Below are 20,000 nucleotides of genomic sequence, written 5' to 3'. Positions count from 1 at the left end.
CCAGGCATGATGAGAGGCTTTTTGAGTTGCATGTGGCTCTGAGGCACTATTTGAGATAAATGTTTGTGCTTGTGTGTGTGTGTGTGTGTGTGTGTGTGTGTGTGTGTGTGTGTGTGTGTGTGTGTGTGTGTGTGTGTGTGTGTGTGTGTGTGTGTGTGTGTGTGTGTGTGTGTGTGTGTGTGTGTGTGTGTGTGTGTGTTTCAGGGTGACGGTTGTGTGAGACAAACTCTGTTATACACTGAAAAAACACACAAGCACACACCCAGATCGTGTCACCTTCCTCAGCAAAGAGGGGAAGAGACAGAGGGATGTAGGGAGATGGAGGGAGAGACACACACACAGACACCCCAACACACACACACACACACACACACACACACACACACACACACACACACACACACTACAGGTGACAGGTCTGTTTCACACTCTTGTCTCTGGGGAGTGTTAGGAGGGAGGGACTTCGGGCTGATAAATCCTGAAGGTGTGTATCATCGCCTTGCACGCTCCTGGGAGCTCTATAGCTCAAATTCACACCCTACCCCTCCTGCCCCTCCCTCTTCTCCACCACTGCCTGCCTGCCTGTCAGAAGGCACCCATCGAACACATGCTGAGTAAATCTCTGCTCGCTCTTACGTTTTCTGCTAGGGCTTCAATAAAAGGAGCGATGTTTTTCTTTATAGCAGTCTTTGAGAAAAACAAATAGTCAAAAAGTGCACAGACACATGAACAGAGACATAAGAAGGGACAGACACACACACACACACACACACACACACACACACACACACACACACACACACACACACACACACACACACAAACACACACACACACACACACACACACACACATAAGAAGGGACATAAGAAGGGACAGAGACACACACACACACACACACACACACACACACACACACACACACACACACACACCAAAAGGGACAGAGACATAAGAAGGGACATAAGAAGGGACATAAGAAGGGACAGAGACAGACAGACACCCACACACACACACACACACACACACACACACACACACACACACACATAAGAAGGGACATAAGAAGGGACATAAGAAGGGACAGAGACGGAGACATAAGAAGACACACACACACACACACACACACACACACACACACACACACACACACACACACACACACACACACACACACACATAAGAAGGGACATAAGAAGGGACATAAGAAGGGACAGAGACGGAGACATAAGAAGACACACACACACACACACACACACACACACACACACACACATAAGAAGGGACAGAGACGGACACATAAGTGATATAGAGATTGATTGATTTGGTTCAGAGGAGGTGATCTATGGGGTAGATGACATAGAGGGCAGCTGGTTAATGCTAATTAACCAAATTAGGAGGTCACGCTCCTCAAGGACGATTGATTGGAATTGTGGTTCCCATAAAAGCAGAGGTTTAATGCAGCGATCATGAATCCAGAGGTACCATCTCCATCGTCTGTCATTTCCACAACCTGGCTCGCAAGGCCATGACAAAGATGGGAGACACACCATATTCCGCTGCTTCAAACAAAGTGATATATATATATCAAAGAGCTGAGGTTAAGCAAACACATAACTGAGGCAGAAGAGGTACAGTCAGTGGAAGCAGGCGCGTAAGGGTGTGCATCAGGGTGACAATGCTGAGTGGGTGTTGTAGGATGCATAAAAGGAAACAAACAAAGCCAAAGGAATTGCAGGGGTTGTATCATCTGCTCGATGAAAAACTACTCGTAAATCTTTTCAAAGGTGTAATGGCAGCAGATCCAATGTCTGTGTCATCTTTTGAAGCACTCGGGGAAAGTATTGAACGCGTGCAAAAGCTTAAAAGTTTAAATGTCTTTATCTTCTTAAAGATTCAGTTATCCATGTACATACATAAATAAATGATTCTTGTATATCTGTCTTACTTCACAATTAAGCTAGCACGGTAAAAAAAACTGTGAACCTCCGTGCTTCTCCGTTCCTTCTAACTTAACGTGTTCTCTTCACGTGGTCAAACCAACGTGTCAAGATAAGAGTCTCTACTTTACAGATATTCATTATAATAACACGTTAATACAAAATAATATTATTCCAGAAATAATGCACCTCTTATTTATGGCTCTAACACAAAGGTTTCATGAATGAGGCCCAGGGACTACGACGAACTCTAACGTTCCCTGAGCAGTGCTGATGAAATCCCTATAGGGAAGAATGGAATATGAGTGTAAGAAAGACAATGAAAAGCTTCTGAAGCTGCTGATGTAGCTCATAACCCACTCCACCATGTCCGCAGTGTGTGAGTGTGTGTGTGTGTGTATGTGTGTGTGTGTATTATCCTAACACACACAGGAATTGACCCATCCCATCGTTAGCTGCGCTAATGGAGATCACTGGAGACAGTTGGCTAGCCCTTCACGTTACAGTGCTCCATTTCCAGTGCATTAACCTCTGTAAATGTGGCATAATGGCCATTAATACGCACACACACACACACACACACACATAGTCACATACACATGGGTCATGGGTCTCTGTCAGAAACGTCCTGCATTGTCTAACCCTGTCTCTGGCACTGTGCTGTTTCAACAGGAGCTGCAGATGATGTCACTGTAATGTTTTAAAAGGAGAGTTCACCCAAAAAGGATAGTTCTAAGAGGAGAGTTCACCTGGTTAAAATGAACCTCCTGCTATTATTGACTTAATCTCGAGCCACCTGCCACCCATACATGGTTCAGTTGTCATAACAACGATCTGAGTGAGTTGGTGACCACACAGAACCGGCCATCAGTCAGATCCACAGCACATAAAGAACAAATACCCCGCTCTCCGAACCCTTTTGTGTTTTTCCGTTGATAATTACAAACCCAATGTGCAGCACAGCGTGACGGTTGTAGAGCAGAGCCAGTCCCTGTGACCAGAGAGGACTTACTTGCCACCATTGATCTGCATAGGAATAAAAAAAAGAGCTAGGCTTCATATAAATATACACTATACCATCTCATTTATCTCCTGTTCTACAGACAAAAGGAAACCTAACATGGAGGTTCCACTGAACCCCGTGAAAATAAGTAGGTAATGAGCAGATTACGATTTCTATTTCTAGGGGGTGAACAGTCCCATCTGACATGGGAGTGTATCCATGTTCCTAGGGTTCTATGTTCCCCCTGTTCAACATTCTGTTAACATTAAACATTAACCCTCCTATTGTGTTCAGAGACGTTTGACCGTTTCAAGTTAAAATTAAAATGTAATGGAAAATGGAATTAAAATGTAAAATTAAAATGTAATGGAAATAATGTTTTTGTTATTGGAACAATGATATAAAACAGCTCTATAAACGAAACAAGAGCCCATGTTATATTAAGCGAATACAAAGCTGGGGAACATATTTTGTCAGGTTCCCATTATGTGCTATGTAGAGCTGGGGAACATAGGACCCTTTCTCATGTTCTGCACCCCGTTCAATAATCCCGTATAAGAATCGCATCTGTCCCCCGACCGATTCGGGCCCAGTTTGGGCTCGATCCTCTTTAGAGTCAGGGGCTGTCAAAGGCCCGGTCTGGTCCGGCCCATGCTTCTCTCCTATCAGAGCTTGTTTTAGCACACCGTGAGGCGTCCCCATCCATCTCAATTGGACCTGTCATGTCTAACGAGACTCTGGTAGCTACTTGCTGTACATGACAGCAGTTGCACATAATCAGCCCTAACAACTGCGCGTAGCAGCTGTACCTTTATGCAGCCTGACAGTCGAGTTGAGTCAAATTCCCCTAGACTGGTCTCTTTTTTGGTGTGTGTGTGAGTGTGAGTGCGAGTGTGTGTGTGTGTGTGTGTGTGTGTGTGTGTGTGTCTGTGTGTGTGTGTGTGTGTGTGTGTGTGCGTGCATGTGACAGAAAGACAGATACTGTGTGTGTGAGAGAGTGAGAGAAAGATAGAGAGTGACTCTGCATGTGTGTGTGTGTGTGTTTATATGTGTGTTGAGAAGGAGCTAGCATAGGGGAGCTTTAGCACCGTGTGTCCAGTCCAGGTTGTGTGTGTGTGTGTGTGTGTGTGTGTGTGTGTGTGTGTGTGTGTGTGTGTGTGTGTGTGTGTGTGTGTTTATATGTGTGTTGAGAAGGAGCTAGCATAGGGGAGCTTTAGCACCGTGTGTCCAGTCCAGGTTGTGTGTGTGTGTGTGTGTGTGTGTGTGTGTGTGTGTGTGTGTGTGTGTGTGTGTGTGTGTTTATATGTGTGTTGAGAAGGAGCTAGCATAGGGGAGCTTTAGCACCGTGTGTCCAGTCCAGGTTGTGTGTGTGTGTGTGTGTGTGTGTGTGTGTGTGTGTGTGTTTATATGTGTGTTGAGAAGGAGCTAGCATAGGGGAGCTTTAGCACCGTGTGTCCAGTCCAGGTTGTGTGTGTGTGTGTGTGTGTGTGTGTGTGTGTGTGTGTGTTTATATGTGTGTTGAGAAGGAGCTAGCATAGGGGAGCTTTAGCACCGTGTGTCCAGTCCAGGTTGTGTGTGTGTGTGTGTGTGTGTGTGTGTGTGTGTGTGTTTATATGTGTGTTGAGAAGGAGCTAGCATAGGGGAGCTTTAGCACCGTGTGTCCAGTCCAGGTTGTGTGTGTGTGTGTGTGTGTGTGTGTGTGTGTGTGTGTGTGTGTGTGTGTGTGTGTGTGTGTTTATATGTGTGTTGAGAAGGAGCTAGCATAGGGGAGCTTTAGCACCGTGTGTCCAGTCCAGGTTGTGTGTGTGTGTGTGTGTGTGTGTGTGTGTGTGTGTGTGTTTATATGTGTGTTGAGAAGGAGCTAGCATAGGGGAGCTTTAGCACCGTGTGTCCAGTCCAGGTTGTGTGTGTGTGTGTGTGTGTGTGTGTGTGTGTGTGTGTGTGTGTGTTTATATGTGTGTTGAGAAGGAGCTAGCATAGGGGAGCTTTAGCACCGTGTGTCCAGTCCAGGTTGTGTGTGTGTGTGTGTGTGTGTGTGTGTGTGTGTGTGTGTGTTGAGAAGGAGCTAGCATAGGGGAGCTTTAGCACCGTGTGTCCAGTCCAGGTTGTGTGTGTGTGTGTGTGTGTGTGTGTGTGTGTGTGTTTATATGTGTGTTGAGAAGGAGCTAGCATAGGGGAGCTTTAGCACCGTGTGTCCAGTCCAGGTTGTGTGTGTGTGTGTGTGTGTGTGTGTGTGTGTGTGTTTATATGTGTGTTGAGAAGGAGCTAGCATAGGGGAGCTTTAGCACCGTGTGTCCAGTCCAGGTTGTGTGTGTGTGTGTGTGTGTGTGTGTGTGTGTGTGTGTGTGTGTGTGTGTGTGTGTTTATATGTGTGTTGAGAAGGAGCTAGCATAGGGGAGCTTTAGCACCGTGTGTCCAGTCCAGGTTGTGTGTGTGTGTGTGTGTGTGTGTGTGTGTGTGTGTGTGTTTATATGTGTGTTGAGAAGGAGCTAGCATAGGGGAGCTTTAGCACCGTGTGTCCAGTCCAGGTTGTGTGTGTGTGTGTGTGTGTGTGTGTGTTTATATGTGTGTTGAGAAGGAGCTAGCATAGGGGAGCTTTAGCACCGTGTGCCTCTCATGAAAGTAAGGTCCAGGTTGTGTGTGTGTGTGTGTGTGTGTGTGTGTTGTGTGTGTGTTTTTTTTTTTTTGTAACACAGCGAACCTGACCTCTATTCCTCATTGCTGTCTCCTTGACTGCATTGGGGGGGGGGGGGGGGACTCATTGAAATGCAGCCAGTAGGTAAAAATAACCACAGGCTAGCAGCCGATGTGCGAGAGTGAGAGCGTCAGGTTCTCTCACGTCGCCACGGCAGCCTCGCTCCATGCCAGCCTCGGTGTGACAGGGTCGCTGAGTCGCATCCTGCCACGCCGCAGTTTGTGTCTCCGCATCAAAGTCAAACCAAAAACCCACTCAGAGTACAAAAAGCATGAAAAAGGCTAAGGGGAAACTCAAGACATTCTTGGCTAATCTTTTGGCTATCATGGACGAGCACTAGACGCTTTTTAGGGCACTGTGTGGTTTCTATGGTTTCATACCATCTGCGTGTAAATAGGAGACGGTTTTACGCGTATTTATTTTGAGGGGCTCTCAGGATTATTTCTTGTCATGCTATCTCATAGAGTGCTCCTCAGGTCACACCAGGCAAAACATGCGGTTAATGGGCACTTATGTGGCAGGTAACACATCTATGTACTTTGCATTTGTGTTGGCTCTCCGGTAAAGAGAATGGTTACTGGGCATGCAAGTCACGCGTAGAGAGTGATTTCATTATACGCATGAAATGTACTTCACTGTCAACAGCTGTTGATGATTTTCTTATGAATTTCAGCCCTAATTTTGGTTTTTCTTATCTCTCTTTCTCTTCAGGCAACATCCGCAACACAGAGAAGCTGAGCTATGACAACCAGCAGCACTACAAGATCATGGTCACTGCCTTCGACTGCGGCCAGATGAAGGCAACAGAGAGCGTGCCCGTGCACATCGAGGTCAAGCCCGTCTGCAAGCCCGGGTGGCAAGGTCAGTCGCGCCACCATCTGTAGCCACAGTAACACTGACCGGCCTCTCACGTTATAGATCAGTTACTCTTGGCTCCACGTAGCAGGTCTCTCTGAGAAGCGGGGCGCTAACTGGTAGACTCTTTGATCCTGCAGCCAGGTCATTTATCTTCTGCGGCAGACACTTTTAGTGATCTTAAACAGAGAGATCGATATCTGTGAGCTGTCTCTTCTCCAAGGGGTCCCTCTCAAGTCTTTTTTTTTTTTTCATCTCTCAATTTTTTTTTTTTTTTTTTTTACTTTGCGGTCAGCAATCGCTCGCTCCTCACATGGGCTGTACCTGGACAAGCCTGGACATATGTTGCATTAGATGCATTGAATCAGCAGCACAATGAACACGTGAACACAGAGATCTTTTGCTCTGAAGGTTCCACGTCGGAATGGAACTATCGAGAGATATTTACTCATCTAGCTATTACTGACTATTACTTACTATGGTAGTCCTGACATCATTTCCTGGTGTATCCAGGTTAAGTTGCCATTCTGAGCGTGTAAAGAAGGCTTGTAAGTAGAGGAAGGAGGCTGGATTGATTCTGATCGAGAGGTGACATTGGACTTTGGTCAAAAGGGCATACAATCAATGTAAATACATAAACAGACCATTTCATGTCATTCAAAAATAATATTCATTTTACAAGTTTGTCTCTCTACCCTTAAAAAAAGACAGGAGATCTGTGACAAGTAGCACACGTGTAATGAAAAGTAAAGATCATGGAGAAGTCCCCTATGACATTTTATCCACCTCATATAAGGAATCTTAACATTTTATCCACCTCATATAAGGAATCTTAACATTTTATCCACCTCATATAAGGAATCTTAACATTTTCTCCACCTCATATAAGTAATCTTAACATTTTCATGAATTCTTATTGAGGGTGGTGAGGATAGGGATACCTGATTAATGGGGTGCAGGTCAACGGGAAAGTGTGGAAATTAAAAACCATGATGAAAGCAGTAATGCCAAAACATTGATTGACTTCATCAGAGCCTGAGTCAATTGTATTTCATGAATTCATATTAGAAATTCTTATTATTATTAGAAAATAATATCAGCATTTATATTAGAAATATGTTTTTAGTAATAATGATAATTTTACAACATCAGTAGCCTTGAAATCAGTAACATTAAATATAAAATGCATGTCCAAACTATGTATTATATAATATTTACTACAGTGTAACGACTCTATGAATTACATTGTAATACACTAAATACAAAGAGTAACAGTGTGTTTAAAATATAATTATTAAGCTTAGGGTTAGGAAGAGTCAAAAGTTGCGCAAGGTATCTGTAGCTGTAGCAGGAGCCGGACAAGTTCTATTGACATATACAGGCTGATGCTTTCAAAGAAACCCTGTGTTCATTTACTTTAACTTTCCTGAGTTTTTCGCACATTACTTGAACCCTGCTATATAAGACTGACATTACTGTGGTGTAAAGATTGTACAGCATCCCTGCCTTGTTATTAGTCATCATGACAGTTAATGTCTAATTGTTTTGGCAGTGCCATATTACCATTTCCGGGAACTCTCATGACAGCTCACTGAATTTTACACATCATTACCGTTTTTGTGACATGCAACCCCTCTCAGCATATTTTTATAGACTTTTATAGATTGATGGTAACATGACACTGTTATGCCACTGACTGACTTCATCACTACTTATGAAAGCACACGATCCATGCCGTGACATGATTATGACACGGTTACGTTAGTCTTGAGTCTTGAAGAATAGAATTGTGTAGTGGCCTCACAGGACACAGATTTGCACATCAAAACCAGGAATCTAGATGTGGAGCAGATGAATAGAATTACTTTCAGCAGCGCTGATCAAGGACGGGGAAATATAACAAAAATTCTAACACAAGACCCTTTGGTTAAAGATATTCTTTCTCGTCCTCAGGTTGGTATTGTTGATGTTGTAACATAAACTTGCGGTTGTCATTTGGTCTCAGTATTTCACTCCCACGCTCGTTCCTTGTCCTCGTCCTTGAGTCCCTCTTCATCAAGTGCGCTTTGAGTCACAGGGCCTCTGTTCTTCCCCTGACTCGTGAGACGTTCTCTGTGGTATCCTTGGACAGAAGGCATGAATGTTGTAGATAGAGGAGGGATGGTTGAAGCAAGAAAAACATGTCTCTGTTAATAACGCAAGACAAATGATGAGTTTGATAAAGAGCTGAAGCCCTCATGACCCCCTGTCTCACAGGACGGAGCGTCTCAGTACCACTCAAGGGGGTCACGTCACGTCACAGGGGACATGGGACACGGGGGTCATGGGACACATTTAAACTGATTCTTTGACTTTTTTGACTTTGACAATTGTTATCTGAACTGTATGCTCCTTGTGCTATAAATCATGTTCAAGGTAGGTCTACGTGGAACATACGTTAGAATGATGATGTATAGAAATGGAAATATATCCTTAACATGGTAGGCACATGGAGTTGAAATAAGCTGGCATTATATGACGTTGAAGTAATTGTACATACTTTTCTGTGGAAATGAACAATTCTAAAAATGTTATATTCCATTAATTATATTACATTATATTAAGAGGTAGGCTCCAGCTTTTGGGCATATATTGCCAGAATGCATCAGGGTGTGTAATACATTTTTAACCTGAAGAGTTCACATTGTGTAATAGAGAGAAATTGTTTGGCATTATGCTGCGCTGTGCATGAAATTAAATGAAATGAGATGTGAGGATCTTCAGCATTGGGGCCCATATCTCAGGGCTGACAGAATGGCCCTGCTTTACACACAGATGCAGTCGATGGGGGTGGTGGGTGGGGGGAGGTGGGGGAGCCGGGGTGTGCAATACCATCAATTTTGCCAATTTCTATGGCATTTCCATGGCGACTCCATTTGTAAGGCATGGCTGTGAAACGTGGTGACAACAATGCTTTCGGTCGCCTGGAGCGGAGCGGAGCTTTTCACTACAGAGACGAACCCATGGCCTACAGCTAAAGGGCAGGCTCTTTTATGACAAAACGAAATGCCACCGTCAACTATATTAGCTCTGGAACCTCTAATATTGCAGTGGGCAGCAATACTTGCACGTCACATGGCTGTGGTTGTTTTGTGTTTGTGCTGTGCTGGGATGTGCTGAAGTGTGCTGAAATTCAGCGATCAAAGACATCCTATTTGCTGGGCTGTAATTTCCCTGCCACCTGCACAATACCAGAGTTCATTTATTCTCTGACGGCTGGTGTGATACGGCTCCAGCATCTGCTGTCGGATTGTGAGTGGCCACCTCTATTCATACTGGCCTTTTTTTTCAGGAATGTTTAAGAGAGAGAGAGAAAGAGACAGGAAGGGAAGAGAGAGATAGAGATGGAGAGAGGGGAAGAGAGTTAGAGAGATGGAAAGAGGGGAAGAGTGGAAGCGTGTGGAAGTGGGGTGAGACGAGGCGAGGCGTCTTATTCATGGCTGTTGACAGGCACTGATAGGCAACGGAGGCACAGGAGAGTGGACACACACGCCGTGGCCCCAGCCTCCCCGCTCTTCAGTGAGGAGAGTGAGTGAGAATGAAGGGTGGTGTAAACATGAGCTGAGTGACAGCCGTGGGGGGCGTGAGGCACGAGGCACTCATCTCCGACACCTGCTCCTCAAGCATGTAATCTCCTAAACTGTCTCGCCACCTCTCTCTTTCTCTCTCATGTGTTCTCTCTCTCTCTCTCTCTCTCTCTCTCTTTTCCTCTGTGGTCAGATTCCATCGGTCTGGCATGATCTCTCTATTACTCTCTTACTGCCAGGCCAGACACTCCCACCACCGTGCAGTGGGCCTCCTCAGTAGAATTAATGACACGGCTCTCACTGGGAGAGTTGAGGGGGAGCATTAGGAGAGCGTTAGGAGAGCGTTGTGGAGCTTTCTGTATACCCATCAAGGACAGCATTGACACCAAGACATGAGCTATTCTTCCCGTCTTTTTCAAAAGCCAGTCACAGCCATGTGTGACTACCGTTCCCTCACCCCTACCCCCCACCCACAGCCCAGCCCCCGATAACCCTTCATCACCCATACAAAAAAAATATCACCCTCAGACCTCCCCACCCCCTTGTTGGACAGATACTTAAGAGGGCAGGCTTTTCAAAGTGCCTCAGAAACTAATGATGTTTTTTTATCCTCCTGGCTTCATTCATTTGGAACAAGCACTCAGCGCCCTGCCTTACATCTGATTTGTATGTTTAGTGAGGTCATTTATCACTGATGGCATTTTTAATGGAACAGCATTTTTTTTTCACAACCAAACAAAATAGGCAGACTTGGTGCCCAAGTCATTTCATTTGAAGTAGTGCATTTGCAAACAAAGACATGCTGAGAGCTTTTTGAGATGGCTCGGAAGCCCAGTCCTTAATTGGGTCAATTAAAGAAATGGCTGCTCAGCTAGTCATTATTGAGTTTTTATGGTGGTGACATAATTCCATGGTGCTTGCAGGTCAAGTGACCAGCCTAAGTGCGGTGGGAAAGGCTTTTAAACAGACAGAAAAGAGAGCTATGTTGATTTGATGATGAGATTGAAAATATGTCTGGTGGTTTTCATTTGACATTTTTAATTTTGACATTAAAACATACTATTTTCTCATATTCCAGACCAAATTATTAGAATTGAAGATAAGATGTACAAAACATGTATGCCTTTTCAATAGCATAGATGCACAGACCATAGAAAACGCCTCAAAACAAAACAGACAAAGCCTCTGTAGACATGTTTATTTAGAGTTTCGGTTGAGACAACATTAGCACATGATTTGTCAATTCTTAAGGACATTTGCTAACTGAGTTGCCACTTTTTAGCTGAATTGTCCTGGCCTCAAAACAAATGTGAGTTAATTGCTGTTGCTCTGCTCCACTTTCTCCCTTTTTTTCTCTCTTTTTGTCCAAAGGATGTTCTCAGGGGAGAGAGTGTGTGTTAGGGAAGCCATGCATATCCTTCACAAGTTTCGTCGTTGTTTAGTCTCACCTATTTTTTCCCAGAGTCTCGCTCAGCTACCCTGTCCGTAGTAATATATTTGTTGTGTCTTGTAAGGTCCCTTTGCTCCTGCAGAAAACCAAAGCAAACCCAGAGAGTTCTCTACCATGTTCACGAGGGAAGTGTAGAGAGCTGGCAACCATTTTGCCATTTCTCCAAAGGCATATTTCAAGATACAAGACATACAATACGGGGTTGTCTCAAGATTGTCTAAAGAAGACCGAACCATTCAATCTTTTTAAATATTACACAAGATAGAGTGTTAAATTATTTTGTCTAGCAATTAGGAAAGTACGCGCACACACTGGCCTGGCTTAGTGAGCTCTCTGTTCTGACTAGTGCTGGCACTCAAAGAGAGGGAGGACATCAGAAAGTGGATTCTCAACATCAAATGGTTTGAAGCTAGAGACGGTTTCAGATAGGCTTTGTTGTTAAACAAAGCACAGTAATCCACAGGGATGCCTGTGCAAATGTTTCATAAGGATTGTGAAAGGGGTATCAATCGTCACTAAATGCCTCAAGTATGCTTCTGAAACACCAAGTACACCAGCAGCTACATAACAATGACTACCACTCTGTGTCTGCTATAAACACCTACCAAAAAACACAGAGCATTACTTACTCTTACCCTATATAACAATGACTACCGCTCTGTGTCTGCTATATACACTTACCCCTAGCATTACTAATCCTTCTGGAACATCTTTGGTCGATGACATAATATACTTAGACTTCACCGGTCCACATGGCTGATACAGAACATAAGGTTGGGCCCTAGGAGGGTGTGTCCATTCGTGCTAGAACCCCCTGAAGTGGGGTAGGCTCAAAGTACTTTTTAAGGTAATAGCTCGACAACCGTTTCACCAAAGTTGGCCTAAGGGAAGTGCATTAACCTAGCTCATTATGATTCATTTGTGGAGTGGCACCACCTAATGAATAATCTTCAAAGCAAAAATCTATCACTTCACTAGCTGATATCTTGTGATGCAAAGGTTCAAATTTCACAACATGTCACATCCTGCATCACTACCACATTCTTTGGATGGCACCAAATGACACATTTCAACCGGTTTGAATTTTGATTTGGTATGCTTATACTTGGCTATATCTGGCTTGACCTACCAAACGGCCAATCAAAAGTCAGCAGCGAATACATACCTGTGATATAAAGGTTCAAACTTCTCAGAATACCTGCTCGGACCCCGATGATTGCTGCTTGCGGCTATATTTAAACGTATACCATGATAGTATATACCCCTGTCCTGTAACAAATGATGATACTCTACTCTACTCTTTTCAAACACATCCTTGCCTTCAACTTATAATCCTACATCTTATACATACGTGCATATTTCTCAAAACTAAAACAAAACAAAATAAATGGCATTCCAGCAAAGACGCTTACATTGTTCCTTATGTATGCTGCTGTATGTAAATTTTGCAAAAGAAATGCTCAAATTTAACACAAGAATATATCTGATATAAAGTCACCCAGGCCTCGTATTCACACACACGTTGCAAAACCACAATTTTCACTCAGGATATGGCATACAACAGACTTTTGAGGAGATCATTCAAGAGAAAATCTTCTTCTTTCACTTCATTCTTGCACATTCTCTGGCCTGGATTACCTACTGGGCACAGGCCCGGGGGCCCAGAGGACACAGGGGCCCTAAAAACCTGCACCACGTAAGCCCCGCTGCTCCAGGGAGACCAGCTAAAAGGCCCAGAGCCATACACAGAGTGGTCTAGAGCTAGTCTGATCCAGTGGCGTTGTTACGTCCAATCACTCGGGGATATAGCCCCAAATATTTTAAGCCTAGCTCCGAGTATTTTTGCCCTGAAAAAAGGAGGTGTTTATAGAAATACAACAGACATTCTGTGTAGCTCCGAGTATTTTTGCCCTGAAAAAAGGAGGTGTTTATAGAAATACAACAGACATTCTGTGTAGCAGAGTGGAACTCGATTTGCAGCATCCGAAACGAGGGGAGAGTAATCAAGTGCTGCACAGTGCACACAAATTTGGAAGGCGCGTTTACCCAGATGAAAAACTCAGACTTTAAAAAAACAATCTAGCCCTCTTGGCTATTTCAAAAAGAAAACTCAAGGTAAATCGCTGGTCATGGGTATCACACAATGTATGGAATTATGTTAATGCAAAAAAAAACATTTACTGATGTGACTATATAGCAATGCAAGCTAGATAGCCCCTACACCAAAAATTAGCCTACGGTAAACTGACTGCCTAGTCTCTACCTCTCTCTGTCTCTCTCTCTCTCTCTCTCTCTCTCTCGCTCTCTCTCTTTCATTACAGTTCAGTTCAAATAGACTGGCTTTATTGACATAACCATAAGAAACAGTATTGCCAAAGCACTCTTGGTGAACAAAACACATACATTTAGGCTGTATTTTGTTATGCATGTAATCTTAATATCTAGGTAGATATACCTGCCCAACCCACCAATAGCGATCTCATAGATCAAGCCCCAGGCACGCTAGACTTAGCCCCTGATCTTTTCAATAGCAAGAAGTGCCCCTGGCCTGATCATGTAGTGCTTTAAATGTATATTTTGCACAACATGTGAGGTCCTTTAATGTCCTTGAATGTCTAGCGTGTGTGTGTGTGTGTGTTTGTGTGTTTGTGTGTGTGTGTGTGTGTGTGTGTGTGTGCGTGTGTGTGTGTGCGTGCGTGCGTGCGTGCGTGCGTGCGTGCGTGCGTGCGTGTGTGTGTGTCAGTGACAGGGACACTGCTTCTGCGCCCCCTGCAGAATGTTCAATTAAGCCCCCTAGTGAGATTTGAGTAGTGATCGGGGATCTTCACCCTTTTCCCTGTTAATGTTTGTTTAATTAACATTTCATAGTCTAGTTTCATGGTTTTCCTCAATATCCACGTAAGGAAATTGCATTTTAGAAAACAATATCAGATTGTTTGTGTTTGATGTGTGGACATGTTGTTAATGTTATAATTGTGTAGATTATATCTCGATAATCTTTTATCATGCCTGGCAATCAAACTGAAAAATATTATTATTAAATCATTTTTGCACACAGGCATATTTATTTTCATTTTGCAAATAGTAAATGAAATGAATGTGATAATCTGATAAATAATACTATGATATGCTAAGCCAGATTGCCTTGTTTGATTGGTTGGGAAAGGTCAGACTTGGTGAGTGGCTAGGCATGCCAGGAACAAGATGAACAGTCACAGCTACTTCCTGTGGTATTAGTCTCGTCAATCCTGTATGATGGGCTATACAGGTGTCTTTTGATTTTGTCCATTCATGCAGGTCAGTGCATCATGTGTTGATGAGGTGTGACAGGTCAATCTACAGGTATTGAATATGTCACGTAAGCGCAGGGTGTTTGTACTGTGAGTTGCTTCTTGCTGTGCGCTGTGCGCTCTGCGTGCGCCCGGGAGTTGGAGGGCCCATGAGGCTTTGGTGCCAAGGGGCCCTTGATTTCATAATCCGTCCATGCTCATTCTCTCACTGCGCGGCAGTCATATTACACACTGCTATGCGCTAGGTCTAGTTCAGTTGTTTCAACTGAAGTTATGCGTAAGGCAATAAAGTAAGTTTACAACTGTGAGGACGAATTAGGTCATCTTTCTTGTTAAATGAATCATCCTTTGCAAGAACTTTAAATTAATCAAGCTTAGCTATTTAAGTTGCCAAAAGGTTTTATATCTATTTGTTAATGTTAGGTGTTCCTAGATACCAGTACATTTTAGTACATGGGCTGGGCCATATTCCCTTCATTGATCATGTTTAAGGTATCAGTGGTTCCTTAAATTCCTTAAAGTAATGAGTTCTTCTGAATGTTGCTGTTTTGGGTTATTCAGAACATTTCTAGAAGCAGAGACATCGCAATGTATCCAACACAATCTGTTCAAGATTTTATTCAATATGTGCCTGCTTATTAAACCTACATAACACTATAAGGTTGAAGGTACATGATTAAATAAAGAAATCTATTGCATCCATTGCATGTACCCTTAGTTTAAACAATTTCAACGGAATTAGTGGGTCAGGTTGTGTCTGTATTATAAACTACTGAAATGAAGGTAGTAAACTGAAAGAGAAAGGCTGTGTTGATTTAACACAGTTCATTCATGTGCACCCGATGTCCACACTACAATTAAGTAAATTCAACATATTACTGTTTTCAGTGATACTCATTCCACCTAGATGTCACCTGAATTTATTTTTCAATGTATTAACTCTTCATTGTACCCTCGGCACCATTGTAATTGAGGGTCTTATTCCTCAATGTGTTTTCCGAGGCTTAAATAAATCAATCAATCAAACCTCTACCCCTACCACGTGATGTATTTAAATCAATATCCAAAGCCATCCCTCAGACATCATTGTCAACAGAAAGAGATGATGTATTCAAAGTCCAGTAAAGGTCTCAGAGTGGTTGTACAAGCACCTGAGCGTCTCTGAGATGCCGGCAAGTACATTTTAAAGATACATCCTTGATTTGATTTGCTGTTGAGCTCAACAACTTACCACCGGGATCGAGGACTGCACCTTTGAAAGTTTTCCCTCATACGCTTGACCTCATCCTCCATGACTGCCCATACGGAAAATAAATTAGCACTTTGTAAGGAGAATAGAACATTTGCAGCTTGCACATTTCAGAACTGAACTGAACAGTTGAACTGAAAGAAGTCACTCTTGACAAGTTTCCAAAATGTCTTTTTGTACAAAGAAAAGAAAATGACTGTGCTCAACATGGCAGTTAAACCCCATGCACACTACGAACATCAACCCAGAAGACCACAATCAAATGGGTCTTGATAGTTTCAATAGCATGGCTCAATTTCAATTCAACTTTTCAAAGCTGGCAATCAGTGGCTCACTCAGGTTCAGTAAAATTACACTTGAGTCCCGGATTTATTTTTCGATAATGACCGCCGTACTATACATTATCCCTTACAAAGTTGGCTAGAAGAATTAGTTATGTATTGAAAATGTAGGGTATATTCAACATGTAGCTCACACACAGCGTTTCCTCTCTTTTCTTCTCTTCCGCACTCAAGTCCATTGTATTTTTCCAGCTCTTTTTTTTTCAAGAGCTTGAATTGATTGTGTCAGGTGCACCTTCCCATTATCACACCCCTGAATTGTTGCATGGGGGGAGATTTTTTCTTTAGCCTAGCACAGGTGAGGGAGAATAAAAGCAAGCCACAACCAAAGTGCAGACAAATATACCTTTAAAGAGTTGCGTGGGAGTTAGAGTGCTCTCACTCACTCACACTCACCTACCACACTGCTGCTCCTGCTAATATGACACATTGCTTGCCAATTGTAATTAGCAATACCATGGATCACTGATTTTGCCTAAATAATAGCTCCTACTTGCATTACACTACTGAGAGATTCTGCCATATAAATGTGTTCTCTGCTATGGTGTAATGACTACTAAATCGAAAGGCTATGGGTTCAGTTTCTGTAAAACAATTGTAAATAGCAAATGTGAAATCTGTTACTCAGTAACTGTAGTCTGGGGTCCCTGGCAAAGAAGGTGAAGCAGTAGGCCGTGGCACAGCAGCACCTAAACTGCAGTCCGTCTGTCCGTCCTCCCTCAGTCTGTCCTCCTCCTCCCTCAGTCTGTCCTCCTCCTCCCTCAGTCTGTCCGTCAGTCCGTCCTCCTCCCTCAGTCCGTCCGTCCTCCTCCCTCAGTCTGTCCCTCCTCCTCCCTCAGTCTGTCTGTCCTCCCTCCGTCCGTCCTCCTCCCTCAGTCTGTCCGTCCCTCCTCCCTCAGTCTGTCCCTCCTCCTCCCTCAGTCCGTCCTCCTCCCTCAGTCTGTCCTCCCTCAGTCCGTCCTCCTCCTCCCTCAGTCCGTCCTCCTCCTCCCTCAGTCCGTCCTCCTCCTCCCTCAGTCCGTCCTCCTCCTCCCTCAGTCCGTCCTCCTCCTCCCTCAGTCTCTCCGTCCTCCCTCAGTCTGTCCCTCCTCCCTCAGTCTCTCCGTCCTCCTCCCTCAGTCTGTCCGTCCTCCTCCCTCAGTCCGTCCCTCAGTCTGTCCTCCGTCCTCAGTCCCTCCTCCCTCAGTCTGTCCGTCCTCCCTCAGTCTGTCCTCCCTCAGTCTGTCCGTCCTCCTCCCTCAGTCCGTCCGTCCTCCTCCCTCAGTCTGTTCTCCTCCCTCAGTAGGTCCGTCCTCCTCCCTCAGTGGCTTTTGTTCAGAGGGAATCACAGGTCTGTGTCTGTGTGCCTCGCACTCAAATAGTTAGGCCACCACACTCTGCCTCGGCTTTCGCTTTTTAATCTTGCGTTGGAGCCAATCAAAATGTAATAAGGTGTTCAGTCGAGACAGATGAGAGCCAGGAAAAAAAACTTTTTTTTTTCCCTGCTGGGAGTGAATACAAACTATCAAGGCCTGCTGAATTATACAGCAGGCGAGTGAGAGGGAGTTGGGGAAGTATGCAGTTGGGGGCTCCTCGGATGCTGCTTCTGGGTCACACTCACACTGATGCTGAATACTGGATGTCTGCACTGGGCACACGTGTCCCAGTACACTACGCTACATTTACACGCTTTGCAGAGCATACCAGCTACACCTGCCTTGAAATCTCTCTCCTAAGACAAACAGAACACCGTTATGCCGTCTGTGCAAGTACGGCAGTCCAGACTATTCTCATTTGTAGTTCCACGTTGGTGGAATGAACTACCCAGCACTACCAGAGCAGGGGCGTCCCTCTCTACCTTTAAGAAGCTTTTGAAGACCCAACTCTTCAGAGAGCACTTCCCGTCCTAACTGGCACTTCGACTAGTGCCAGTCGTTTGTTATATCTCCTATGTAAAGTAGTATTTATTTATTGTTACACCAGGTTCTATTGCTCGTAGCTTGACTAGCGTCTGCTAAATGACTAAATGTAAATGTAAATGTTATACAGAGATTATGGTGGATGCAAAACATTTGACTGTGTTTCAGGGGGTATGTTTCTCAGTGATTTATAACTGTCCTCTAAACATCATCAGTTATATTTGTTAGAGCTTTTATAATGTTTGATGCTATTAACATGTGACATAGGCAGTTATAGCTATTGACATAATAAGTGATATATATAAATACTGATTCTTTTGCCATGGTGCTGTTACATCACTGTACATTTACCATGTTATAACAACCAATCATGCTGTACGGCACGTGGCAGTGTTAGTCTTATGACAAACTGTTCAAGTCAAATATTACTGAGCGCATGCATACAGAAAATATTAAAATTGATTGTTGTTGTTTCCATCAAAATAGTTTTGAGTCACTGTGGCAGCAACATCCTACATGAGCCATACACTACACTTATACCAAAATAAGTAAGCAATTTGTTTTTTGTCGTTATTCAGCATCAGTTAATTTTGGAGATAAACAACATGGAAACAAATTTAGCATCTTCAGTCAGAGCTCCTCGCCAGCAGCGTGGCAGAATATGCACTGCTCTGACAAGCACATTATGGGGCTCAGTTCTCTTTAGTAGTGCAATAAGAGAGCCTTCTGCAGCCAGACACTCCCCACTGTGGCCCCCTCGCTTTGCTCCCGTAACTCATTCTGGCGCATAGCAGGCGCTGAAGTGACACTGCCCCGAGATTACAGTCGTTAAGGCTCTCTCCGGATACCTGCTGGGCTGAGCCTGGGCCAGAATCAGAACCACATCTGGGCCAGTATCAGCTTGGTTGCTTGGTAAGAGAAGCTTGACCTAAAGAATCTTTCTCTCTCGCCCCCCCCCCCCCCCGCCATCTCAGGTTGGAATAAGAGAGTGGACTACGAGCCTGGCACTGGGAGCAAGCAGCTGTTTCCCAAGATGCACCTGGAGACCTGTGACGGGCCGCTGTCGTCGGTGAGGGCCATGGTGGAACTACAGACGAGCCACATTGGGAAGGGGTGCGATCGCGAGACATACTCCGAGAAGTCCCTGCAGAGGCTCTGTGGTAAGTGAACGAGTGACATCATCGCTAACTTAAGGAAAACTACCACAGGTGTAGGCCTTCCAGGGTTGCATTCACAAAATTGAGCATCTTTCTGATAAGGAAAATCAACAATAGGAAAAAAAGGTATGTTTTGTTAGACTGCTATTATGAGACAGCGAGGGAGCAGTTAAGGCTAATACCCAATTTAGCAAGCTCTACCTCTACTTCAAATCAGACTGTTTGTCACTTGTGAATTGTCATTTTTGCATTTGCGCCCACCCGGACTCGAACCCGGGCCTACAGGGTGCCAAACATGCGCTCTGACCGCCACACCAAAGAGCGTGGCTCAATGGCATGGCAGCCAGAGCACATATTCACCTGTAGGGACGATCACATCGTCACAGTACTTATGAAATGATGCTGAGCATTAGGTGATCCTTCAACATCAACAGGATTATGGGTCATACAGGGCTCTATTTCTACCCATCTGACCAGCTTCTGCACGATGGTATTAGCGTGACTAGTCACACCCATTCAGATGTTGTCATGGTTACGCGTCACATCTTCAAAGAGT

General features: G+C 44.2%; 1 protein-coding gene across 1 annotated transcript in view; it reads left to right on the top strand.

Annotated features, from left to right (window-relative positions):
• The window catches only part of clstn2a (calsyntenin 2a), an 85,410-nt gene that overhangs the window by 9,560 nt on the left and 55,850 nt on the right, over positions 1-20,000 (top strand). The window contains exons 3-4 of the mRNA XM_042703066.1: positions 6,350-6,499; positions 19,262-19,447. Of these exons, the coding sequence (XP_042559000.1) occupies positions 6,350-6,499; positions 19,262-19,447 (336 nt within the window). The remainder of the gene's footprint in view (positions 1-6,349; positions 6,500-19,261; positions 19,448-20,000) is intronic.

This window comes from Clupea harengus, chromosome 22 (genome assembly GCF_900700415.2).
Source record: "Clupea harengus chromosome 22, Ch_v2.0.2, whole genome shotgun sequence".
Taxonomy (NCBI): Eukaryota; Metazoa; Chordata; class Actinopteri; order Clupeiformes; family Clupeidae; genus Clupea; species Clupea harengus.
The sequence above is the reverse complement of the archived record's forward strand: the minus strand, read 5'-3'. Positions and strand labels throughout refer to the sequence as shown.